The following is a 22708-nucleotide window of genomic DNA, read 5'->3' on the forward strand; positions in this document are numbered from 1 at the left end:
GGGAGAGTAAGAAATGCAACATGTTTGAGCACTGGACTTTGGTTATTTTCCAAATCCTACTGACGGGGATGAATAATAAAACTGAAAATGTCATTGGTCCACATGTGTTGGTTTTCTACCTTCAGCTGTTTTTGTGATTTATTGGTGTAGTATGTTCTAGCTTGGTTTAAAGACCACCCATTGAATCCATTTTCTTTACCATGAATGTTTGGGACTTTTAAGGAGGCAGGAAAAAAGTTTTAGGCAGAGCAGTTCTAATGACAATGTTGTTCTGCGACTTTATTCTATGGCATTAAAGTCTACTTTTAGTTATATCAGTAAAATTAATGATCTGTCCCTTTTTTAAGTTTACAAGCAGCTTTGAGAGCAGACCTGAAAGACGCAAATTGCTGGGAATGTTTAGGGGAGGCTTATCTCAGTAGAGGAGGTTACAATGCTGCCTTAAAGGCCTTCACAAAAGCCAGTGAACTGAATCCAAACTCCGTGTACAACATTTACAAGATAGCAGCCATCAAACAGATTCTCGGCAAGTATGCAGAGGCAGTTACAGAGTATAAGCAGATAATTCAAAACACAAAAAACTACGTTCCTGCCCTCAAAGGTAAGTTTTTTTTATTTCTCCTCTTAAGTTATTCTTTGTAAGTACATATTGTATATTTCTATATATATTATTGTATATTATATATTACTACTAGGGTGCACAAATGGGATGGCAAATACTTGAAAACTAATGATTGCATATTTATTTACCAATTGTCTCATTTATCCTTTAATTGTGTTTAGACAATCTAGTTTAGACAAAGTGAAGAATAGTTATACTTTTTCTTATAATGTCCTGCAATGTTTCAGGATTTCTGACTATGTTAACATGGAAGAATTTTTTTAAGATATTGACTTTTGGTGCACCAGTTAACTGATTGCACTGGCTGGTTGCTTGTACTTATAACGAAGCTTTGGCCTCACCTTTCCATTCTGGCTCTGGCCTTGTTTGCTTCGAATTGACGAGCTGCGGGGCGACAACTGAGTATCTCTTGGCGTAGCTTGTCAGATTAAACAGGTCAATATTAGGTTGACCCAGCAAGGCTAGTACATGAGAGGGATGTTTTAAGTATTGATTGCAGAGGGTGGAAGATCCCAGAGCCACCCAAGTTATTTTTATGGGGTTGGAGCATTCTTGCTCTTCTGAGCCCCCATGTAAAATAATTTGGAAAAACTACCTTTGCTGGGCCTCTTCAGCTCAGTATTTGAAAGTATTTCCTGACAGGACAGGCCACCCCCCCACCTCAAGCTCCTTAAAGATGCCCCACAATTCTCCCAGAAAGTAATGCTGCTTCCTTTTGTACTCACTTTTAAGAAAAGGAGATTTAGGGAAATATAACTTGGAATGTAGTACAATGTAAATTGAGCTGTTATAAAACACTCAATATGATTCCTGAAGATTAAACAAAGCAATATACTGAGTTGTGTTCCATCTCAATACCGATTGTGCTTTTCTTTGTCCAGCGGGGCCAAGCAATTCATATTAACCATTGATTTAAGAAATTGAAGTTACAGTAATATTCTGATTATAAGTCAAGGCTATATTTTGTTTATTTGGAGCACCATTTGAGCAAATACCTTAAATACTCTGAGGCACTGAATATACCTGTAATGTAACTTGAGCTTCCTTAGAGAGGTGGGAGAAAGATCCAGATAAGATGGTCACAAGATAAGCTGACAGTGCTGTGGTGGGTCAGTATTGTGATGGGCCAGTGTACCAATTTATTAAAGCAGTTACTTTCAGATTTCTGCTTCACATAGTGTGTTCCTATTTTTAGTCAAGGCTAAGAACCAGTATATTCAAAAAAATATCAAGCGGAAGATTATTAGTGAGTTACCTCAACTCTTTCCTACTGGTTACCCCTATAGTCATTTACAAACCAGCTTTCAACAACAATTTAGTTCTAAGCTCTCCTCACCTATGTAAGATTTTTTAGAGCAATTTATGGTGGAGTTTGAAAAAACAAACATTGAGAAGAATGAAAAACAAAGGTTTCAGGTTGTGCCAAAAGTATAGTTACAGAGAAGAGGGAGATGACAGGGTGGAGGAATTTAGAGAGGCTGTTTGGAGGTACTAACTTTAAAAAAAATGGTCCCTAATGATGATGGCATAGAGAGGGGAAGGAAATGATGTTAGTCAAGTAGATGATGTATGCCGGGATATATGAGATATTGCTGAACCAAGGTGATGGAGAACTTTGAAGCTAAGGGTAAAGATAGTAGAAGGTTTTAAATGTGTCAGTTATTCACAGTTGTTCAGAGATTGTATGTGATGTGAGGAGATGAAACAGAAGGAAGAAAGAACGTATTCTATGTGTTTTTCGAACAAAGTGCATATAGTCTTGTAATTATTTGAAACATACAAGCTGAAAAAGGGGTGCTTCCAAATTTTTTTTTTTATCAAGGACAAGGCCTTTGCAAAGTTAGGATTGACTATTTCCAAGAACCTCTAATATAATCTTAGACTGAAATCTGGAACGGGGAGCAAATCTCTGTCCTTTATAAGTGTATAGTAACATTCAAATTATCTGGGAACATGGCAGGAATCTCTTCAGTCGGCTAAGAATATTCACAGGTGCAAGCAAGTTGAAGGGAGAGGAATAAAATTCAAGTCTTCTGCTCTAAATACCATTTTTCCAAATTCATTACAAAAATAAAATACCATGCAAAAGCTGTATTGCTGACAGAAGAAAAATGATTTAAATATTTAAGAGGATCCTCATCTCTGTTTTTAATAAATGAACATCCTCAAATCACATGGCTTGCTCGCATTTTTCTAGGCCTAGGTGAGTGCTACTTAATGATGGCACGAAGTGCACTCGATGATTGTTTGGATGGAAGAGCTTTGGATTCAGCAGAAGAGGCACTTCAGTACTTAGCTAGGTGAGTAAAAATAAATGCTTATTTTCACTAAGTGATTTAAAAAAAATACAACAATCTTGGAACTATCCTTTGAATATTTTGTTAGAAGCCACCAAAGACACAGATCAATACTTAGGACAACGAACTGCATTTTGTTCTGGGTACCCATCATACCAATGTAAGAACAGGATACTTTTATTTTAAAACTGTTTGCTTTTTCTTTTGTATCTTCTATAACAACTTCAACAAGCAGAATTAGAAGGGCAACGGGTTACAATGTAAAAATTTAGTGTGATGTGGATCTTCCAGCTACAATTCCTCTCTGCCTTGTTGAGCTCCTGATCTTAATTGAAGGAACAAGTGAAGGCCAACTTGCACACACAACATTAACAACACAAATTTTGAGTTATTTGAATGGAAACTAAAAATATTGCTTTTTTATTATTTGGAAAGACTAATCGTTATATAGCCCCATATCATTTGTCTCATTTTGCCCATTGTCTCCATGCTGACTCTTTGCCAAAGCAATCCAAAACAAATCTTACTCTCTAATGCTCTTTCCCTAACCCTCTATCTTTGTCTGTTTCAACTATTTGTTAATTTCCCTTTTAGTTATGTAATGATCTCTGCCTCACCTTTTATCCTGTGACAAAGCATTTTGTCCTTGGAAATACATTTCTCCTAACCTCTCTTCTCACTCTTACTGACTTCCCAACCAGAGGAGGTAGTCTTTCTCTATTCACTTTATCAAAACACTTCATAATTATAAAAACTCTATTAAATCTCCCCTTGGCCCCTGCTCCAGTGAAAATAGTCCTGGTATTTCAAGTTTATCCTCATAACTATAGTTTTCCAACCCTTGCACCATTTTGTGAACCTATGCTGTACATTTTTTATGGTGCTAATGCCCTCTACGTTGTTACCACCAGGTGAGGAAGGGTGAAAGCACTCCCCCTTTTTTCCCCTGCCCTAGGTTGATCATAACATGGTTTTGATATTTATGAGCATGAATGTGCCAATTCAGTGTGTATACTTAACTGTTTATGTGCTGATTGCAAAGAACTCATCCATGTGTCCTTGAGTTTAAACAACTAAAGTGTTAGTTTTTATTGTGCTAAAAACCCATCCAGGTAAAGATATCAAAAAAAAAACTTAAAGTAAATGCATGACTGTCACAACACACCCACATGCATGCAAAATACAAGTTACAAAGTAGAGGTCATTAACTTTTGGCCAAATTTAAGATTTAACGAGAAAAGGCAAAGGTATAAAAGTTTACTGTTTATAAGTCCTTTGCTGGTGTGTATGGCAGAGGCACTTTTTAAGCTGTAGTCCTTGGCGTTTTCTCTTGTAGATGCTGCAGTGCAAGTTAAAGTTTTCTCTGGGATTTTTTTGCTGCCAGCAGTCTGATTTACACAAAAGCAGAGTTCAATTTTTAGTTATAAGAAAGAGAGAGAGAGGCAAACTTCCTTTTTGTTGCTTTTAAATGTTCCTTCTCCAGATTGCTCCAAAGCAAGTAGAGTTTTATAATAACATCTATTTCAAAAATACTGATCCTATGACCTCTTTCTCCATAATGATTGAGTATCCCTCAGAAGGTAATTGATTAGCTCATGTCTGGACAGATCTTGGCTATTGTGTTGTTGCCTAGGCGATTAATTTTTAAAGTCCAAGCCGTCACTTCTGAATAACTTGTTCTTCCACATAGTGAGCTGAGGAGAACGTATCAACATTTCCAATGTGGCCATTGTCTCTGTCTCCATCTTCAGCCTGACGCAAATGGAATTTAGCTTTTATAGTGATGCAAATTATGGCAGCCTTTTTAAGTTTCAGTACATCTTTGAAGTAATCCTTGAGACAGCAGGTATGAAATTTCACTGGAGGGTTGCCTGGACATGTCTTAATTGTAATCCACATTGAAAGTTTCCAGAAACTTGACCAGCTTGCAGTTGCAGACATGTTAAATGACCTCTGGCAGCCATCTAAAGTTAGTGTCTTTGTTTTAACAGTTGAAACTGCCTTTTTTTTTAAAAAGTTCCACATGTGAGTCCAGCAGATGAAATGGAAATTATATATTTGACATCAACACGCCTCTTTAACAAACAGCCTTTTTGCTGCTCTTAAATGTTCCTTCTCCAGGGGTGTCCAAAATTGTACCAAATATTATAACTGTAGACTAACCGATGTCATGTTATATTGTTACATATATACTCCTTATGATGACCCTTAATTAACTGTTAAAATAACAAGAAGGCTAATAACACTTGCTGTTATTTTAATACAAATGCTACAGCAAAATCAGACAAGAGCAGATGTGGGTTGAATGCTGGAATCCAAAAGTTGGTTTCCAAGATGCACCACTGCATGTTAATTTTGTGAAAGCAGCTGCACATCCTTTGGTTCACCGTTGAAATGTATTGAATGGAATGAAATTGCTATACTTGCATAGTAGATACAGACTAAACTCAACACAAGTTTTGTCGATTCCAAAGTATTCTTTTAACCATGTGATAATTACTGCCAACAACCTTTCACACAAACTAATCCAACTATGGAGTCTCATTTTTTCACATTCTTAAGTGTTAGAGATTTTATAAATGTAAATTTAATTTTGGATTTTTTTCCTTTGTCTCTTTCTCGTTTTCTCTCAATTGCATCTTTCTTCCCCTCTTTTTCTGTACCTGATTTGACATTGAATTTACACATTTTAACTTACACTTTCTTCTCAGTTCTTGTGTTGTTAATTTCACAATTCTTCAGTGTAATTTGTTCAGGAGATGCGTTTGCATCACCTTTGTCTTAAATGTCCAGTTCTGTTGCTTACACTTTGTTTCAAGTCATTTAGTGTGTTTTTTTAAAATACATATATTTTTATTGCTTTAAATTCCTAATATATAGAGGATGTAACTAGTAGGATAGACGAAGGGGTATACCTGGATTTCCAAAAAGCATTGGATAAGGTGCCGCACAAAAGGTTAATAAGCAAAATAAAGGCACATGAAGTTTGGGGTAATATATTACCCATGATAGAGGATTGGTTAACTGATAGTGGGCATAAATGGGGCATTTTCAAGCTGGCACACAGTGAATACTGGAGTGCCACAAGGATCAGTACTGGGGCCTCAGCCATTTACAATCTATATCAAGGACTTAGATAAAGAGACGGAGAATAATATATCTAAGTTTACTGATGATACCAAGCTAGGTGGAAAGGTAAGCTGTGGGGAGGGCATAGATAGGCTGCAAAAAGATATAGACAAGCTGGGTGAGTGGGCAACAAGATGGCAGATGCAGTATAAAATAATGAAGTGTGAAGTTATTCACTTTGGTGAATACAAAAGTAGAATATTTTTTAACAGATGAGAAACTTGTAACTGTTGATGTTCAAAGAAACTTGGGTGTGCTTGTACAAGGAATGCAGAAAGTTAGCATCCAGGTGTATCAAGCAAATAGCATGTTGGCCTTTATGGCAAGGAGATTGGAGTACAAGATTAAAGAAGTCTTGCTACAGTTGTGCAGGGTTTTGAAGAGGCTGCATCTCGAGTAGTCAGTGCAGTTTTGGTCTCCACATTTAAGTAAGGATATACTTGCATTGGAGGCAGTACAGCGAAGGTTCAGTAGATTGGCCCTTCGGATGAAGGGGTTGTACTATGATGAGAGGCTGAGTAAATTGGGCTTATGTTCTCGAGTTTAGAAGAACGAGAATGAGTCTAGCAAAATCTAGAAAATTCTCGAGAGGCTTGATAGGGTGGATGCTGAGATTGTTTCTGCTTGTTGGGGAATCTAAAACACAGGGTCACAGTCTCAGGATGAGGTGCCGATCCATTTAGGACTGAGATAAGGAGAAATTTCTTCACCCAAAAGGTTGTGAATGTTTGGAATTCCCTAGCCCACATGGTTGCGGATGCTTCATTGTTGAATACTTTTAAAGCTGGGATGGACAGATTTTTGTGGTCTCGGAATTAAGGGATATGGGGACTGCGCAAAAAAATGGAGTTGAAGCCCAAGATCAGCCATGATCATATTGAATGGCAGAGCAGGCTCGAAGGGATGTGTGGTTTACTCCTCCTATTTTTTGTGTTCTTAGCCTTGAACTTCTGATAAAAGCAGCTATTTGTAAATGATACTTTATTTTAAATGCCTACATTTATGATTTCACCTCTGATTTTATTACAGATCTGTACAGTGTCGACCTGATGTATCATGTCTTTGGAAGCTAATTGGAGACACGTGTACCACACTCCATGTTTTGTCACCAGCAAAAGTTAACATTAAAGTCTCTGCTGTCCTTATTGGACAGAATGAAAAGAGGAATGTGCAGTCTTTAAACAAAAGTGAGCTACTTCAGCTGGGAGGAAGGTAAATTACTTTCAATCAAAAAAAGGCATATTTTAATCTTTTGAGTGGTTGCCACTTTTTATAACCCTCCCTACAGCTATACCCTATTACACTGTGCTCAACTTCAAGTACATAATTTTAGTAGTTACTTTTGCCTACTATTCCAAAGTCATTTCTAAGGGCAAGGAAAATCCAAAGATGATCTTCCCTGTGACTTATTGCTTCCAAAACTCTCTTCTTTTTCCCCTTTTATCTTCCGCTCTAGTGTCAGTCGCAAAGAGCTGTGGAACACAGCCTCTAAGGTTGAGAGCATCCCTGCAACTGCCTCTTCTGGTTCCTCCAATTCCTCCCCCCCTCTGTCCTAGATGTTTGCCACTACTTTCCTCCCATCCTTGTAAATATTTCAGGCCTTGCCCCCAATCAGTTTGCAGATTATCTTTCCTCTTTCAAAAGACACATTTGCCTCCTTCCTTAATGTCTTATATTTGAATCCTGATCCTTCACTTATTCCTGTCCCTGTGCCATCTTAATATTTTGAAGAGTTTGCTTCCTTCAGGCATAGTTGACCGACCTTTAAAATCCCAGCCATCAGTCCTGCCAAAAAACCACACTCGACCCATCCTCCTGTTCTAGGTATCATCTTACCCTGGACCCGCTTTTCCTTTCTAAGACCTTTGAGCATACCATCATGCCCCAACTCCATGTTCTTCTCACTCAAAATTCCCCAATTATAGATGCAGTCATATGAGAACCCAGAAGTGGTGAATTTGTCCCACCATGGCAAGTTGTGATATTCGGTTCAACAAATCTAGTAATTTGCGAATTGACATCAAAGAAAATAGATTGTGAAAGCTGCTAAATCCCAAATGGTCCATTAATATACTTCAGAAAAGAGAACCTGGCATCCCTTATCTCATCTAGTTATTGGATGATTCTGATTCCAATCTCATACAATGTGATTAACTATTATTCCTTTCTTAAGTAGTCCATCAAACCACTTTGTTATACAAAGCATTGCTACTTAAGAAGGTTCACCACTGTTCTGTCAGCAACCCAGTGCTGGACAATAAATACGGCTTTGCCAGCATCAATCACATCCAGATTTAAAAATCCCTTCACTCTTGCTTGCTCCTAAGTCACATAAATGAGTCCATCTTTACTGAAATCAGAAATTACATCCTGTGTGACTGTGACTGGGGTATTTTCCCTCCTTTTCATAGTCAAATCATGCTAGCAGCTAAAATTCACTTTATTGACAGTTTTTGAAATTACCCCACTACTAACCTTTTCCAAATATAGCCTGCACATTCAAGCCTTGACCTGGCAAGTTTCTTGCATCTTTCCTCTGAAGGTGATACTACTCTGTCTAATTACTTTGAAACTCAAGCTTCTGCTGACCTCCTTTGTTCCATTTAGAGAGGAAATTAAAACCTTGTTAAGAAATGGATGATTCGCTGTCAATCGGTATAGAGGTTACACAAAGTGTAACAGAGGACAGAGTGCCTGCTAATCTTAATAAAGGGAAACCGTTCTGATATCACGTGAGAATGTCTCTAACATGATGCTGCCTCCGACTTACTAGCAAACCCTCCTGTCTCAAATGATACAAGGATCACAATTCAAATGTCCACTTTGTCTGGCCCAGCTACTTGCTGTAATTTGTAGTGGGGGAGTTAACTTATTTTGTGCTAAATTTAATTTGCAAATTTATTTGAAGAATATGTAATTAAGGCAAAGTTCTGCTTTGTTGCATCACTAATTTTACTTTACAATAAAAGATAGTGTTCAGAAAATTGCAAATGTTCTATGTTTGAAAGCATGCACAAAAAAATTCAGTGTTGAAAATCTTAATGCACCTGTAATCATGCAAAGTTTACTATAAAATGTAAAATCAGAGATTAGTTATAGGACCTTCAAAAACATTACAACTTCATAACATTGCAGAGTGGGAAATGGAAAATTTTCCTGAACTTCAAATTTTAAATAAATGGTTAATGATCTCAGTTAAAGATAAGTGCAAAAACTATATAGTAGTGATAATGGGAAACTGTAATAATTCTAATATGAACTGTAAGTGTATTCAGGGGAATTTTCTTGATCAGTATGTTTCCAGCCTGACCAGGAAGGGAGGAATTGCTGGATCTGGTTCTGAGGAATGAGATGGATCAGGTGTCAGTGGGGAACATTTAGGGAGCAGTGATCATTGTGTCATTAAATTTAGGTTAGCAATGGAAAACGACAAGGAACAATGTAGAGTAAAAGTGCATAATTGGAGGAGAGGTAATTTCAGTGGGGTGAGAAAAATCTGGCCCAGATAAATTGGAATCAAAGACTGGCAGGTAAAACTGTAACAGAACAATGGGCTGCCTTTACAGAAGAGGTGGTTCAGGTACAGTCGAGGTATATTCCTGCAAGGGGCAAAGGTAGGGCAAGCAAAATCAGAACTCGCTGGATGGGATACAGAGTGAGATGAAGCAGAAACTGGGTACGTATGACAGATATGAGGTTGATGATATATATGAGAACCAGGTTGAATATAGAAAGTTCAGAGAGAAAGGAAAATGGAAATAAGAGATGCATGGATGTAGTATGTGAAGCGACTGACAGCTAACATAAAAGGAAATCCATAAGTCTTCTATAGCCATATAAATAACAAAAGGGTAGTAAGAGAACAGGTAGGGCAGATTAAAGACCAAAAAGGGGATTTATGCACGCAGGCAGAAGGCACAGGTGAGGTACTAAATGAGCACTTTGCATCTGGCATTATCAAGGAATATGCTGGCAAAGAAATGGTGAAAGAGAAGGTAGAAGAGACATTGGATGGACTAAAACTTGATAAATAGGAGGTATTAGAAAGGCCGGTTATAATAAAGTTAATAGGACACCAGTACCCAAGGATATTGAAGGAAGGGAGTAAGGGAGAAAATTGTGTAGGTACTGGCCATAATTTTCCAATATTCTTTACAATGAAGGTGGTGTCAGAGGATTAGAGAATTTCACCTGAAGAGAGAAGCTTTGCAGGGCTACACAATGTGAGGAGGCGTGAGACTAAATTATTTGCTGTTGCAGAGAGCTGACAGGCATAGACATGATGGGCTGAATGGCCTCTTGTTCTGTAACCATTGTCTGGTTCCAAGTTATTTTGTGATGGTGCAAGGGAAGTTATATTTATAACTGCAGCTTATTTTTTCCTAGGTCCTATGGACGAGCCCTTACATTGATGTCAACTTCTGCCAATCTGTGGTGTGACCTTGGCATGAACTACTACCGACAGGCACAGCACCTGGGTACTACAGGAGAATTGAATGTAGTGTCTGAGTTGCTGGAAAAAGCACTTCAGGTATATGATTTACTCTTTTAGAAAACACAGAAATGTACTTACCTTACAGAGGCTGCAGGTTTCTCATTTTTGAAATGAAAATTTTGGTGCGGTTTATTTTGTTTTTTGGAATTATTTTTCTGCATAAAGATGAATTGCATACTATGATTGCCACTATACTACCAGCACTCATTCTGTTGTTGTTTTCTCTTCAAACTTGAAAAATATGTATTGTTCACTAATTACATCCGTAACTACAATAGAAACTTGTGTTTCAATTTATTACCTCATCAATGTTGAAGCTAACAAACTGTTGAGGTAGGTGTAAATGGTTCTGGGATCAATTGTTCCCCACTATATAGTTCCTAAAATGTTTTAATAGATAGACTTCTCTAGGAGCCTGTCAATTTAATCTTGCACTTATCAGAATGCATAATTTAAGTCTTAATCCTGCAAAGCAAGTTAGCATTCTTTCTTATGGAGATAAATACTTTCTGCCTGTTTTACAATCACTGCTTGAAAAATCTTATTTTACATTGGATAATGCTTGGAATTTTCATATGCCTTCCAGCCGGCTAACTACTTAATCTGGGTAGAATCAAATCAAGTAGTACACAAGATCATAGAATTTTAAGCATAAATGAATTATGCCACTAGGCTCAAGTTATCTGCAATCTTCAATGTTAAATCAACAGTCCCTTTGCCCAAACCAGACCCCATCAACTGGTCACGCCCACAGGTTGAAAAGAAGAATTTGCCAGCTTCACCCCCAGCAGAAACTCTAGGGCAATATTGATGCAAATTTTCCCCATTTTGTTTGAATGTCATAGATCACCTAGTTGCAGAGCATTGGGCAAATCACATCCACTTCATGGATCCCATCTGACTTTTCATTTGCTTACATTTAATATATAAACAATCAAGGAGGCTCTGTTAAGCACATGTGATCCTCCCAACATTTTTCCTCTGCTGTGTGCTCAGTCAAGCTTTCAGGCCCAAGTACAATTAGAGGGAAATCAGCCCCCAGGTGTTAACCTTTAATTCCATTCTTAAATTTTCCTATTATTGTATTTATTTTATAAAGTGCAATGCAATTTTAATTGTACGTTTATTCAACAGTGTCTTAAAAAATCTGTGATGTTGGGCAGCAAAAATCATCAATATTGGAATGCACTTGGAGTTGTTGCCAGTTATAAAGGTACTACCATTTCGAATATATAATTTGGTATGGAGGTAAAAACTGACTTATTGCAAACCTATCCTAAAGTTGTGTTCAGTGTTCTCTTGCAAACAAGATTTCAGTAGTTAAATTGTGTGAAAAAAGCCATTGATTTAGTCTAGTTTTGTCAGCGCAAAACAAGAAAAATGGCAAAGAAGTTAAATAACTTAGATTAGGCTATGCATTCATGTGGTTAAATGTATTATGATTCTTTTCTGTATTGTTCTGATGCAGGTGTTGAAAAATATGCCCTTGCACAGCATGCATTTATCAAATCTGTGCGGATTGAACAAAATGTAAGTAAATTCACAACTTTTTAACATTTTCCAGTAAATGCATTTTACTCAAAATATTTTGAATTAGATGGTGGGTTATATGATGCAATTTTGATAGACGTATGAGATATTGTTTGCACAATTGCAGGTTGAATTAAGATAATTTAAAATGAGTAACTTCAAAGGAAAAGTAAACTTTTTTCATTGTTTCAAAAGCTGTAACAACAATGATTAAACATTGACTTTTCAAGTGTGACGATCTCTTGTACTAGAATGTAGTGGCCTGGACCAACTTGGGGGCAACTTATTTGAAGAACAAAAGTATTGAGGTAAATATTGAGAACGCTAGTGATTTAAACTATATAGATTTATAGTCAAAGTAATTAGAGTTACTTAATATTGTAATTATTTAAGGTCTGTTCATAGTATTTTTGATTTAACATCTTATAGCAATTAAACTATATTTTCTAAGATTAACCTTGTTTGTTTTTAATGTTACCATCACTACTTGTGACTTTTGTATCTTTTTAATTTAGCTTGCCCATGAAGCTTTTAAGGTAGCCCAGTCTTTGGAACCCTCATATGTTATGTGCTGGATTGGACAGGTAGATCATTTATACTGTTTTCGCTAATTGTCCAGGTATACCAGGTTGATACAGATTAGAAATTTAGTTATGCTATTGCACTGGTAATGTCACCCATTTCCTCGAGGGGCATCTTATTATATAGTAATTTTTCCACATTCTTTGATCAAACATAATAGCATTCAAAAATAATCTATAGACTTGTAATACTTGTACTCTGGTATGAATGAAGTTGAAGAATTGAAAGAGTGACGTGATGCTACAAATTGACAAAAATGAACCCTTAAAAGTAAAAGTACTCTTTTTTTGATGGAAGACAAACAATATTCTTTACCCTTTCTTTGAGCACCTCTCTGCTTCTTCCCTAATTCACTAATTTCCACATGGGTTACCATCACAGGTTCCTCTCCCCTTTTTTGATTACAAACGTAAGGGTTTTAAAATGTTGGTTTAATTCAAAAATAAAAGCTGTAGACACAATGCTTTGGATTTACTTAAACTGTTTAATTGTCACTACATTACTCTTAATACCATTATACTATTTGTCAGACTATTGTATTTTTATTTTCCATGAATATTTTCTAATATATTGGCAAGGAATTTGCCCAGTTTATTACATAATGCATATATGTATTGCAATGACAGTCTCAATTTCCAATCATTTAAACTTGTAGGCACTTATTGCTGAAGCTATTGGCAGCTATGAGACTATGGATTTGTTTAGACATACCACTGAACTTGGTGTTAATGTAAGTATTGTTCTTTTATTTTGGCTATAAATAAACAAGTCTAATATGTTCAACTGTGAAATCAAATTGATTATGCTGAAGTACACTGGATAGTTTGCAAGCAATGATATCTCAGAGGTTCTTAGACCTGGGACCCTTTCAGTACCTTAAGCCTTACATATTCAGCCAAAATTTGCTATCAAAATACTGGCAAGGCTAAGGCATTTTTCATTATTTATGCGTGAATGTTAAAGCAACTTCAGGTAAGCACTCGATGAGTAGTTAAATGTGAATATCCAAAAGTTGCTGCCCGAGTTGCATTGCTTTGCAAAAATGGCATTTTGTTGTCTGCCTCGCCACTGACATGTTTTGTGAATATTAAGATGTTGCTGTGTTTGCTTGGTAGATATGAATGAAAAATTCTGCAGATATTTATGCCAAGTAATTAGTAGCATAAATACCCTTTCAATAATGTAATAATCATTTAATTACAGCCAAACAACCCCAGGCACTGAATATTAACTTAAGTTTGAAGGCCCATTCCTTCCTGTTCAAAATTTTCAGGGAGATTTTAAGAATGTCAATATTTTTCTTTCTTTTCCTTTGTCTTTTTTAATCTCTTGTAATCCAATATTCATTTCATTATCTTTATCCCTCTTTCTATACTTGATTTGGCATTGATTTCACACCTGTAAATTCATACTCCTTCTCAGTCTTACACTTAGACCTAGTTCCTCCAGCCCTGGGCGGGACAATGGCTCCTTCTCAGTACTTTGTTTTTATTCCCCAATCCTTAAGTTTAATTGGTTAAGGTTGCCCTATTCATTGAGGTCCCAAATGTCCTGTTTTCTTTGCTGCATTGTTAGCACCTCACACTTTCAGCAATTTTGTGGGCAAATATATTTTGAACTGAAGGGTGCAGGGAGAAGCCAAGCTAACGGCAGACTCTCTTCAGATGCATGTTCTGGTCCATGAGTTTTTTCTGTGTGCATGTATAAATTGAGTCATTCTTGATACTAGTTTTATGCTTCATTGCTAATTCGAGTTAAATTTGCAGCCCAACAAACAAAGGGAATGTTTACATTTTGCTAGAATTTATTAAACCTGAGTTTATTTTAAATTTACATTATAAAAAGAAATTAGAAAAATTATTTCTTTATACAGACTGAAGGAGCTAAAGGTTATGCACACTGGGTATGTGCAACGCTGCAGGATAAATCGAACAGAAATTCAGAACTGTACAAGTATAACATTGTACAAATGAATGCAATAGCTGCTGCACAAGTTGTCATGAGCAAATATACAGGTATGGTAAAATATGTTTGACAAGCTGGAGCATTTAATAGTTAATTGATATTCAAGTTGACTTTAGAAATACCTAACATTATAACCAAACAATGAATTTATTCCCAAATACAAGTGGGGGATATGCTGTGATATTTTACATTGCCTTAGCAATATTTAATAATGATGAGGTCTACTCTAAAAATGTCACACACCCTAATAGTAAAATATCACAAGAATATTGTTGATTTTGAGTACTAGTGGTAGATTGACCAATATTTCTTAATATTAATAACTTATAATCACATTGCACTGTCAATGTAGAAAAAAATTCCGAAGTGCTTCGCAGAGATGTAATTGGGTAATTATAGATATCAAACCAAATCAGTAGATAATTGGAGGTGAGCAAAAGTTTGGTCAAACAGATTTGTTTTAAGGGAGTGTCAAAGGAGAAGTGGTATGGAGGGGTTAAGGGAAAGAGTTTCCGTGCACTGGGCTTAGATTGCTGAATGCCAAGCAGTCAATGGTGAGGTGAAAGGATGGGTATGCACAAGAGGCTAGAGTTAGAGGAACAGAGACTTGCAGAGCTGGAGGAGGTTAGAAGGAAGGAGGGTGAAGTCATGAAGGATTTGAACATCAGGGACTGGATTTCTGGATATAACAGTGTGTCATACTCTCTCCCTCCCCCCCCCCCCCCAAAATCCCCAACGGAAATGTTGGTCATCACCAAAGGTCGGCTGCCCTGCAGCCATTTAACTCTGGGAGCTGCCTTAATTGTTTCAGGCCCTGATCTCCTGATCTGGGAGGTAGTCCCACCTTAGATTTACCAGTAGCTCTGTAGTCCCAGAAGAGCCAGGTTTGACCAGTGGCCACTGCTGGGACTGCAGGCAGTTGCCAAGAAGAAGTGATGGAGCCTGGACTTCAAGCCTGGGGTTTTGAATGTTCCTGGCTGGTAGATCCTGGTGAGATGGTAGGGGGGGTGCGGGAGGTGGAGTTTTGTGGGATGGTGGAGAGTGCCACAGATGGGCATAGGCACGTGGACTTCTTATTGATCGTGTTCATTGGAGTAGAAAAGCCACATGACTAGAACGAGGGAACGCAGTTTAAGAATAAAAGGTCTTTTTTTTAAGGTTGAGATGAGAAGAAATATTTTTTTGAGGTTTGTTACTCTGTGGAATTCTCTTCACCAGAGAGCAGTAGAGACTGGGTCATTGAATTTATTCAAGACAGAGTTAGACAGATTTTTGATAGACAAGGGAGTCAAGGCTTATGGGCGGGCGGGGGGGGTTGCAGGGAGGAGGTGGCGCAGACAGGAAAGCAGAGTTGAGGTCACAAACAAATCAGCCATGATCTTATTGAATGGCAGAGCAGGCTAACACCATTTTTGCATTCGCCTCTAGCAGTGCACAATTTGAGTTGACCTCGACAGAATTCATATGAAAGTGGGGATCGGAAGCAAGTTGCCTTTCAGCCTGGGTTTTCCTCCTCTTCCAGCTCTGTGTGGACATTCTCTCAAACACTCTGTTGCCCTGTCTCACTCCCTGATGCGCAGACATTCTAAGAGGATCATGGATGGTTGTGTATAGTTTGTTTTGTTTTAACAGGATAACAAGGTTGTTTTAATTTGTTTTTTGAACAGAGAGAATTCAGACTGATGCAACAGCTTTCACAATGTTAGGTTACTTGAATGAGTATCTAAACCTCAAAAAACAAGCAGAAGAGGCATATCATAGGTAAGGATTGTGTTTCAAAACAAAACGTATCCTCAAGTTTAAAAAAAAGAATACCCTGAGACAAATGTGTGTATATATGCTCCCAAGTTGCTTTAAAGCTGCTGCCTCATACCCTGTAAATAATGAGCAATTCATAATCCTATCTTGGGAATCAAAAAAGCACCTTGTCCCTATTGTGTTGGAAGGTGCCTGGTCCCAGATGCTTGGCAGAGGTTGGCACCAAATATCCTCGAGGAGAGGGCACAACATAGACTGCATCAGCTCAAGAAGGTGGGTCACCACCACTTCCTTGAGGACAATTGGGATGGGCGATAAATGCTGGCATTGCCCATGACACCTGCAGCCCATTAACAAATTGGTGGTGGTTGGGGGTGGGGAGGGGGGGGCGGGGGGGGGTGGATTTCCCAAGGCATGCAATCTTCATTTGTGTAGTCTGTTCCTATATTTTATCTCTTGGAGTCCAGGAATAATTCTAATAAATCTATGCTACATTCCCTCAAGAGCCAATATGTTCTTCTGAAGGTGTGACACCCAGAACTGAATGCAGCACTCCTGACGTGGTCTGACTAAGGCTTTGTCCAGCTATATCGTGACTTCTAACCTCATGTATTCTAATTCTTTAGATTTGAAGGTTGACATTCCGTTGGCCTTTTTGTTCATTTTTGCACTTGTTCATGACATTTTAATGATCTGTGGACCACTCCCCACCCCAAGTCTCTTTGCTTTTCACTAATTAGAAAGTACCACACCAGGAATATTGGGCAGAATCTTGCCCTTGGATGGCGGGCGGGCGGTGGGGTTGATGTAACATCCCATCTTTCAAAGTGCACTTTTTCGCGCGCACTTCTCCCTGAGGCAAAGTCCTGTCTCAGGGACAGTGCTGACAGTGGAAAAAACATTAAAAATAGAAACATTAAAAAATTATTAACTTGTCCCCCTCATGTGACGATGTCATATGAGATGGGACATGTTAATGAAGAACACAAACTTTATTAATTTTTTACAATACGGACATGAAGCTTCATCCCAGTGGATGAAGTTTCATCAATAATCTGGAGCCCGCTGGGGCTCCTGGCCTGCCTGCCAGCCTTAAGGTTGGATGGGCAGGTCTTTAATTATTTTAAATAGCCTGTCAATGGCCTCAATTGGCCATTGACAGGTCGGCAGGCGGACAGCTGATTTCGCTGTCCACCCGCCCTCCTAAAAATTTAAATGGACCGGGATGGCGTCGAGGATTCCTCCTGACATCATCCCACGTCATTTTCCCCTCGGCGACCGGGCCCCGCCCCCAATTCGCCAAGGGGAAAATCCTGGCCATTGTGTGCAATTTGGTCTCCTTATCTGAGGAAGGATGTACTTGCTATAGAGAGAGTGCAGCGAAGGTTTACCTGACTGATTCCTGGGATGGTAGGACTAACATATGAGGAGAGATTGAATCGATTAGGATTATATTCGCTGGAGTTCAGAAGAATGAGGGGGCATCTCATAGAAACGTATAAAATTCTAACAGGACCAGACAGGGTAGATGCAGGCAGGATGTTCCCGATGGTGGGGGAGTCCAGAACCAGGGGTCACAGTCTGAGGATATGGACCATTTAGGACTGAGATGAAGAGAAATTTCTTCACCCAGAGAGTGGTGAGCCTGTGGAATTCGTTACCACAGAAAGTAGTTGAGACCAAAATATTGTATGCTTTCAAGAAGAAGTTAGATATAGCTCTTGGGGCGATAGGGATCAAAGGGTATGGGAAGAAAGTGAGAGCAGGCTATTGAGTTGGATGATCAGCCATGATCATAATGAATGGTGGATCAGGGCCGTATGGCCTACTCGTCCTATTTTCTATGTTTTACTCTGGTCTATCCTTCATGGGTCCAAAGTGGATCACGCCACACTTGCCTAGGTTGAAATCCACTTGCCATGGTTTCACTGATTCATTTAATCCGTCAGTACTTCTGTAACAATATGCCTCCATCTACACTGTTTACAATGCTTCCTATCTTGCTATCATTGGCAAATTTAGATATGTGGCTCTGTAAACCAGCATCTAACTTGTTCATTAATACCATGAATGGATGACATCCCAACACAGATCTCAAAGATCTTTTTGGTCTGTCTCCAAATAGATCAGAAAGGCATACGGGTCACTGGGGGTGGGGTGCCATCATTACGGCCTTAGTTTGCTTTATTGTACAAGCTACTGTTGGGTAGTATGAATGTACCCCAGTGGCAGTGGGCATGGAATTCATTTATGGAAGCAATTGATACCACTGAACTTCAGAAGATATCTACGCCAAGCATGAATTTATAATCCTACATTAGCTAAATGTATCACTGGAGAAAAAATATGTTTTTAACAAATATTTTGTAAAGTTGACTTGCAGAAGAATTCTGTGCAAAAGCAGGATGGATAAATCAATGGGCATGATAACTGAATAAGCTGAGAATAACAACTTTGAAACTGCTCTGAGATATCTTTATGTGCAATTAATTATATAGCGATGTAAATTGACTCAGTCTGTTTATGGAAGAGATTAGTGTTTTTGTTAAACTAAATCCCCAATTGGCAAATATATTACTGTGCTGGCAAGCTTCTTGCAACTAAGTTTCAACATCAGCCTTGAATAGTTTCTTTTCTCTTCCCCTAAACCTCCAATAAACAATGTGAGAAAATATTACAGCGCTAACAAACAATCCTAGAATCTTTATTCTTGGTCATAAAAATTTTTGCACATTACTTTAGCAAAGTGAATAATTCTTAATCTAGGAAATATCGATATTCTCTCTAATCAAAGATCTTGCTTTGGAGCTTAGTGCATTTTAGTCCCCTACCCCATTTGTCACAATGCTGCTTCAATTTTTTTTAATTTGTTCATGGAATGTGGGCGTCACTGGCTAGGCCAGCATTTATTAGTTACTAGTTTAGTTATCGGCTAGTTAGTTTACTAGTTGCCCTAGGTCAGAGCACATTTTTAAGAGTCAACCACATGCTGTGGGTCTGGTAAGGACACCAGATGGGTCTTTACAGCAATTGACAATGGCTTCATGGTCGTCATTAGACTTTTATTTCCATATTTTTTCATTGAATTCAAATTCCACCATCTGCCATGGCGGGATTCAAACGCGGGTCCCCAGAGCATTATCCTGGGTTTCTGGACTACTAGTCCAGCGCAATACTGCTATGCCATTGCCTCCCCTAATTTGTTCCATGTGCTCCTGATTTTTAGCTTCTGCTTACTATCATATTTTCAAAAATAGCAATTGTATTTGTGTATTCCCATCTGTAATGAAAATGTCGAGTTTTATGATTTTTTTGCCGAAGTCGAATCCTAAACATAAGCATTTACAAATAAGGTAAGTCAGTAGCAGTCAAATATGTGACACAGCCCATAAAAGGCCTCTTTTTCACCCCTCAGCAAGACCTAGAAAGTCTACCAAGTCTACCAGTTCTGTGCTTTTAGCAAGGGGTGTCTTGCTGCACAACAAGATAATCTTTAGAGGGTCATTTGGCCATAAACTTTGCATTCCCAGTCTAAATGTGGTTTCTTAGGACTGCACTGTTCCAGACTAGGCCTTAATTTGGTCTGATGTCACTATTCTTTCCCATGGGGACAATAACATGGTTGGAAACCTAACTTAAGGGTCTCCCCTATGTCTGAAATGAACGTGCAGAGTAAAGTTTTTAATAGGCATATTAAATGGAGAATATGTAAAGCAGAAATTATCTCCCCCTAGACTTGCTGTCTCCATGAATGAGCAGCTCATTGAATTAAAAGGTGCTGAAGAATGGAAAATCATACATTTTGCATCTCTAAATGTTACTATAGTTCAGATATTCTGCCCTCTTTTTCAAAATAATGTGCATACATGGTCTGTGAGGAGCTGGATTGATGGGTGGTATCATTGGCATATGTTGTGGTATATGTATGTCAAAGGCTATCACACCAAGGATCTAGATTAAACAAATTCTCACACACTTCTATAACATCAACAAAACCATTATATTTATATCTTTAACATAATGAAACATCCCTGTGTGCTGAACAGGAACGTTATAAAACAAAGTTTGACACCAAGCCACATTATTAGGACTATTAAGACAGATGATGAAAAGCCAAATAATTGAGGATTTGGTTCTTACATGATACAGTTGCAGAAGAATGAGTAGCTGTAGCTGAAAGTCTGTACTACCATTACCTAATAGAACCATCATTTAATATGGTATATTCCATGTCGATGCTGGAGACATGTTGATGGTGATGATGTGCATATATTTTACGGTGAGCTGTGTTGATTGCCGTACCACTCATGAGGATCTGATGTCCACAGGAAAGCTTTTTTTCTCAAGAAAAATATTTATGATTTTTGGTTTCAGGGCAGTTGTGCTGCTACAAAATACCGAAGATGAAGGAAAACTTAAGCATGCCCGGAGAAATTGGATTCGAGCTTTATGGTAAGTTATAAATGACTTGTGTGTCTGGTGAATAAAGGTGTTTAGACAGTTGTTTTGTATCGTTTTATTTATGTCATTAAATATTATTAAAATATATTTAGAATTTAATGTCGCAGTCTATTTTTTAAACAAGCACCTAAACTGTTCAGTTTATTTTATGAAAGTTGGCTGTGTCCAGTTGATCTTCCTTTTCTGGTATTATCTTTACTTTCATTGATTCTCTAAATCCAATATGCTGAATTTCTCCCCCCCACCCCAACCCACATTGGGGAGAAGTTGATGGGTGGGCACGTACGGGCATGCTTCCGATTGGTGCCCCCAATCGGAGGCACGGCGCCATTTTACTTGGGCGGGCCAATTAAGGCCCGCCCAGCATGACGTCCACACAGAAGCCCTGTGTGGTCCTTGTGCGGGCGGGGGGAATCCGAAAACCAAGAGTGTGCTCTTTGATGCAGGTGCACAAAAGAACGCAACCTCAGGGAGATCGGCTGTAAATGTAAAAAAGACAAAAATAGAAAAATAAAATTTCCCTTACATGTCCCTTCATATGACAATGTCTCATGAGTTGGGACGTGTCCATAATTTTTACAAAGTCTTTATTAAATTTTTTTAAAGCCTAAATGAAACTTCATCCTGCCCGTGGATGAGGTTTTGTGTTTTTTCTAGTTCCCGCTGGGGCTCCTGTCCTGCCTGCCAACCTTAAAGTTGGATGGGCAGGTCCTTTAATTACTTAATTGATCTTGTCAATGGCCTCAATTGGCCATTGACAGGTCGGCGGGTGTGCAGCTGATTTTGCTGCACCCCCGCCTTCCTGAAAATTTAAATCGGGCACGGTGACGTCACCGAACATCATTTTACACATCGGTGAGCAAGCCCCGCCCCAACTTGCCAACTCGGAAAATTATGCCCAATGTGTTTTTTAAAAAAAACCCGAGTATGAAGCTCTTGTCTCTTGAGTACTGAATTGGTGTTTGGATGTCCCTTCGGAGATGCGCGTATGTATTTATGCCACTCCTCTTAAGCTGCAGTGATGTTAGTAGGGTGACGACTCCCTGCATTGCCTAAGTGCATACTAAATAGTCTCCCTACAACCTATGCATACGCAGTGGCACCTGTGTTCTCCCTTTCAAGGGCCCACCTGATTTCTTGGGGCAGCCATGACTGGCTCCCACTGTGATGCCATCTCCATGAACCTGGTCTGCCCAAATCAGAATGCAGCCTGCTCTCACCAAGATCTCAAGCTGGCTCTCTACAAACTCTCAATGAACTATTTAACTAGCTTTTTTAATTCGTTCGTGGGATGTGGGCATCGCCGGCTAGGCCAGCATTTATTGCATATCCCTAATTGCCCTTGATCAAAGGGCATTTAAGAGTCAACCACATTGCTGTGGATCTGGAGTCACATTTAGGCCAGACCACAGATTTTCTTCCCTAAAGGACATTATTGAACCTGATGAGTTTTTATGACAATTGGCAATAGTTTCACGGTCATCAGATTTTTAATTCCAAATTTTTATTGAATTCAAATTTCAGAAATTTCGATATACAGAAAATCAAGAAGAACAGATTTTCATTTAGTAAAGTGAGCAATCACCAGTAAACTAATTAAATAAACGAGCTAAACAGATTAGGATTCATTTTAGTGCTATATTAGTAAGAAACCATTAAATTGAAAAATTTTCCAAAGCTTTGCTAACTGCAATTCCAAAATTCTGTATTGAATGGTCCTGACAGTGAGGGTAACATCCTTCATTTTAATACATTAAACTACTAATACCCAAGTAGAATGGAAGCATGAGGGTAGTGAGTGTCTGGAATTCTCTACCCCAGAGAGTTGTGGAGGTTAAATCACTGAAAGTATTTAAAGAGGAGGAAGAT

The 22708-nt window shown here is 38.4% G+C and overlaps 1 protein-coding gene across 5 annotated transcripts in view; it reads left to right on the plus strand.

The window, feature by feature from the left end:
• ttc37 (tetratricopeptide repeat domain 37) overlaps positions 1 to 22708 on the plus strand; it is a 108292-nt gene that overhangs the window by 56030 nt on the left and 29554 nt on the right. For 4 of the 5 annotated variants that reach the window (XM_041186443.1, XM_041186444.1, XM_041186448.1 and 1 more), the window contains 12 exons: positions 348 to 601; positions 2820 to 2922; positions 7078 to 7260; positions 10435 to 10579; positions 11678 to 11756; positions 12012 to 12073; positions 12325 to 12381; positions 12589 to 12657; positions 13311 to 13385; positions 14529 to 14670; positions 16288 to 16381; positions 20753 to 20830. In XM_041186443.1, the coding sequence (XP_041042377.1) occupies positions 348 to 601; positions 2820 to 2922; positions 7078 to 7260; positions 10435 to 10579; positions 11678 to 11756; positions 12012 to 12073; positions 12325 to 12381; positions 12589 to 12657; positions 13311 to 13385; positions 14529 to 14670; positions 16288 to 16381; positions 20753 to 20830 (1341 nt within the window). The remainder of the gene's footprint in view (positions 1 to 347; positions 602 to 2819; positions 2923 to 7077; positions 7261 to 10434; positions 10580 to 11677; positions 11757 to 12011; positions 12074 to 12324; positions 12382 to 12588; positions 12658 to 13310; positions 13386 to 14528; positions 14671 to 16287; positions 16382 to 20752; positions 20831 to 22708) is intronic. The other variant, XM_041186446.1, reaches the window with a different exon arrangement.

Source organism: Carcharodon carcharias, chromosome 4, assembly GCF_017639515.1.
Source record: "Carcharodon carcharias isolate sCarCar2 chromosome 4, sCarCar2.pri, whole genome shotgun sequence".
Taxonomy (NCBI): domain Eukaryota; kingdom Metazoa; phylum Chordata; class Chondrichthyes; order Lamniformes; family Lamnidae; genus Carcharodon; species Carcharodon carcharias.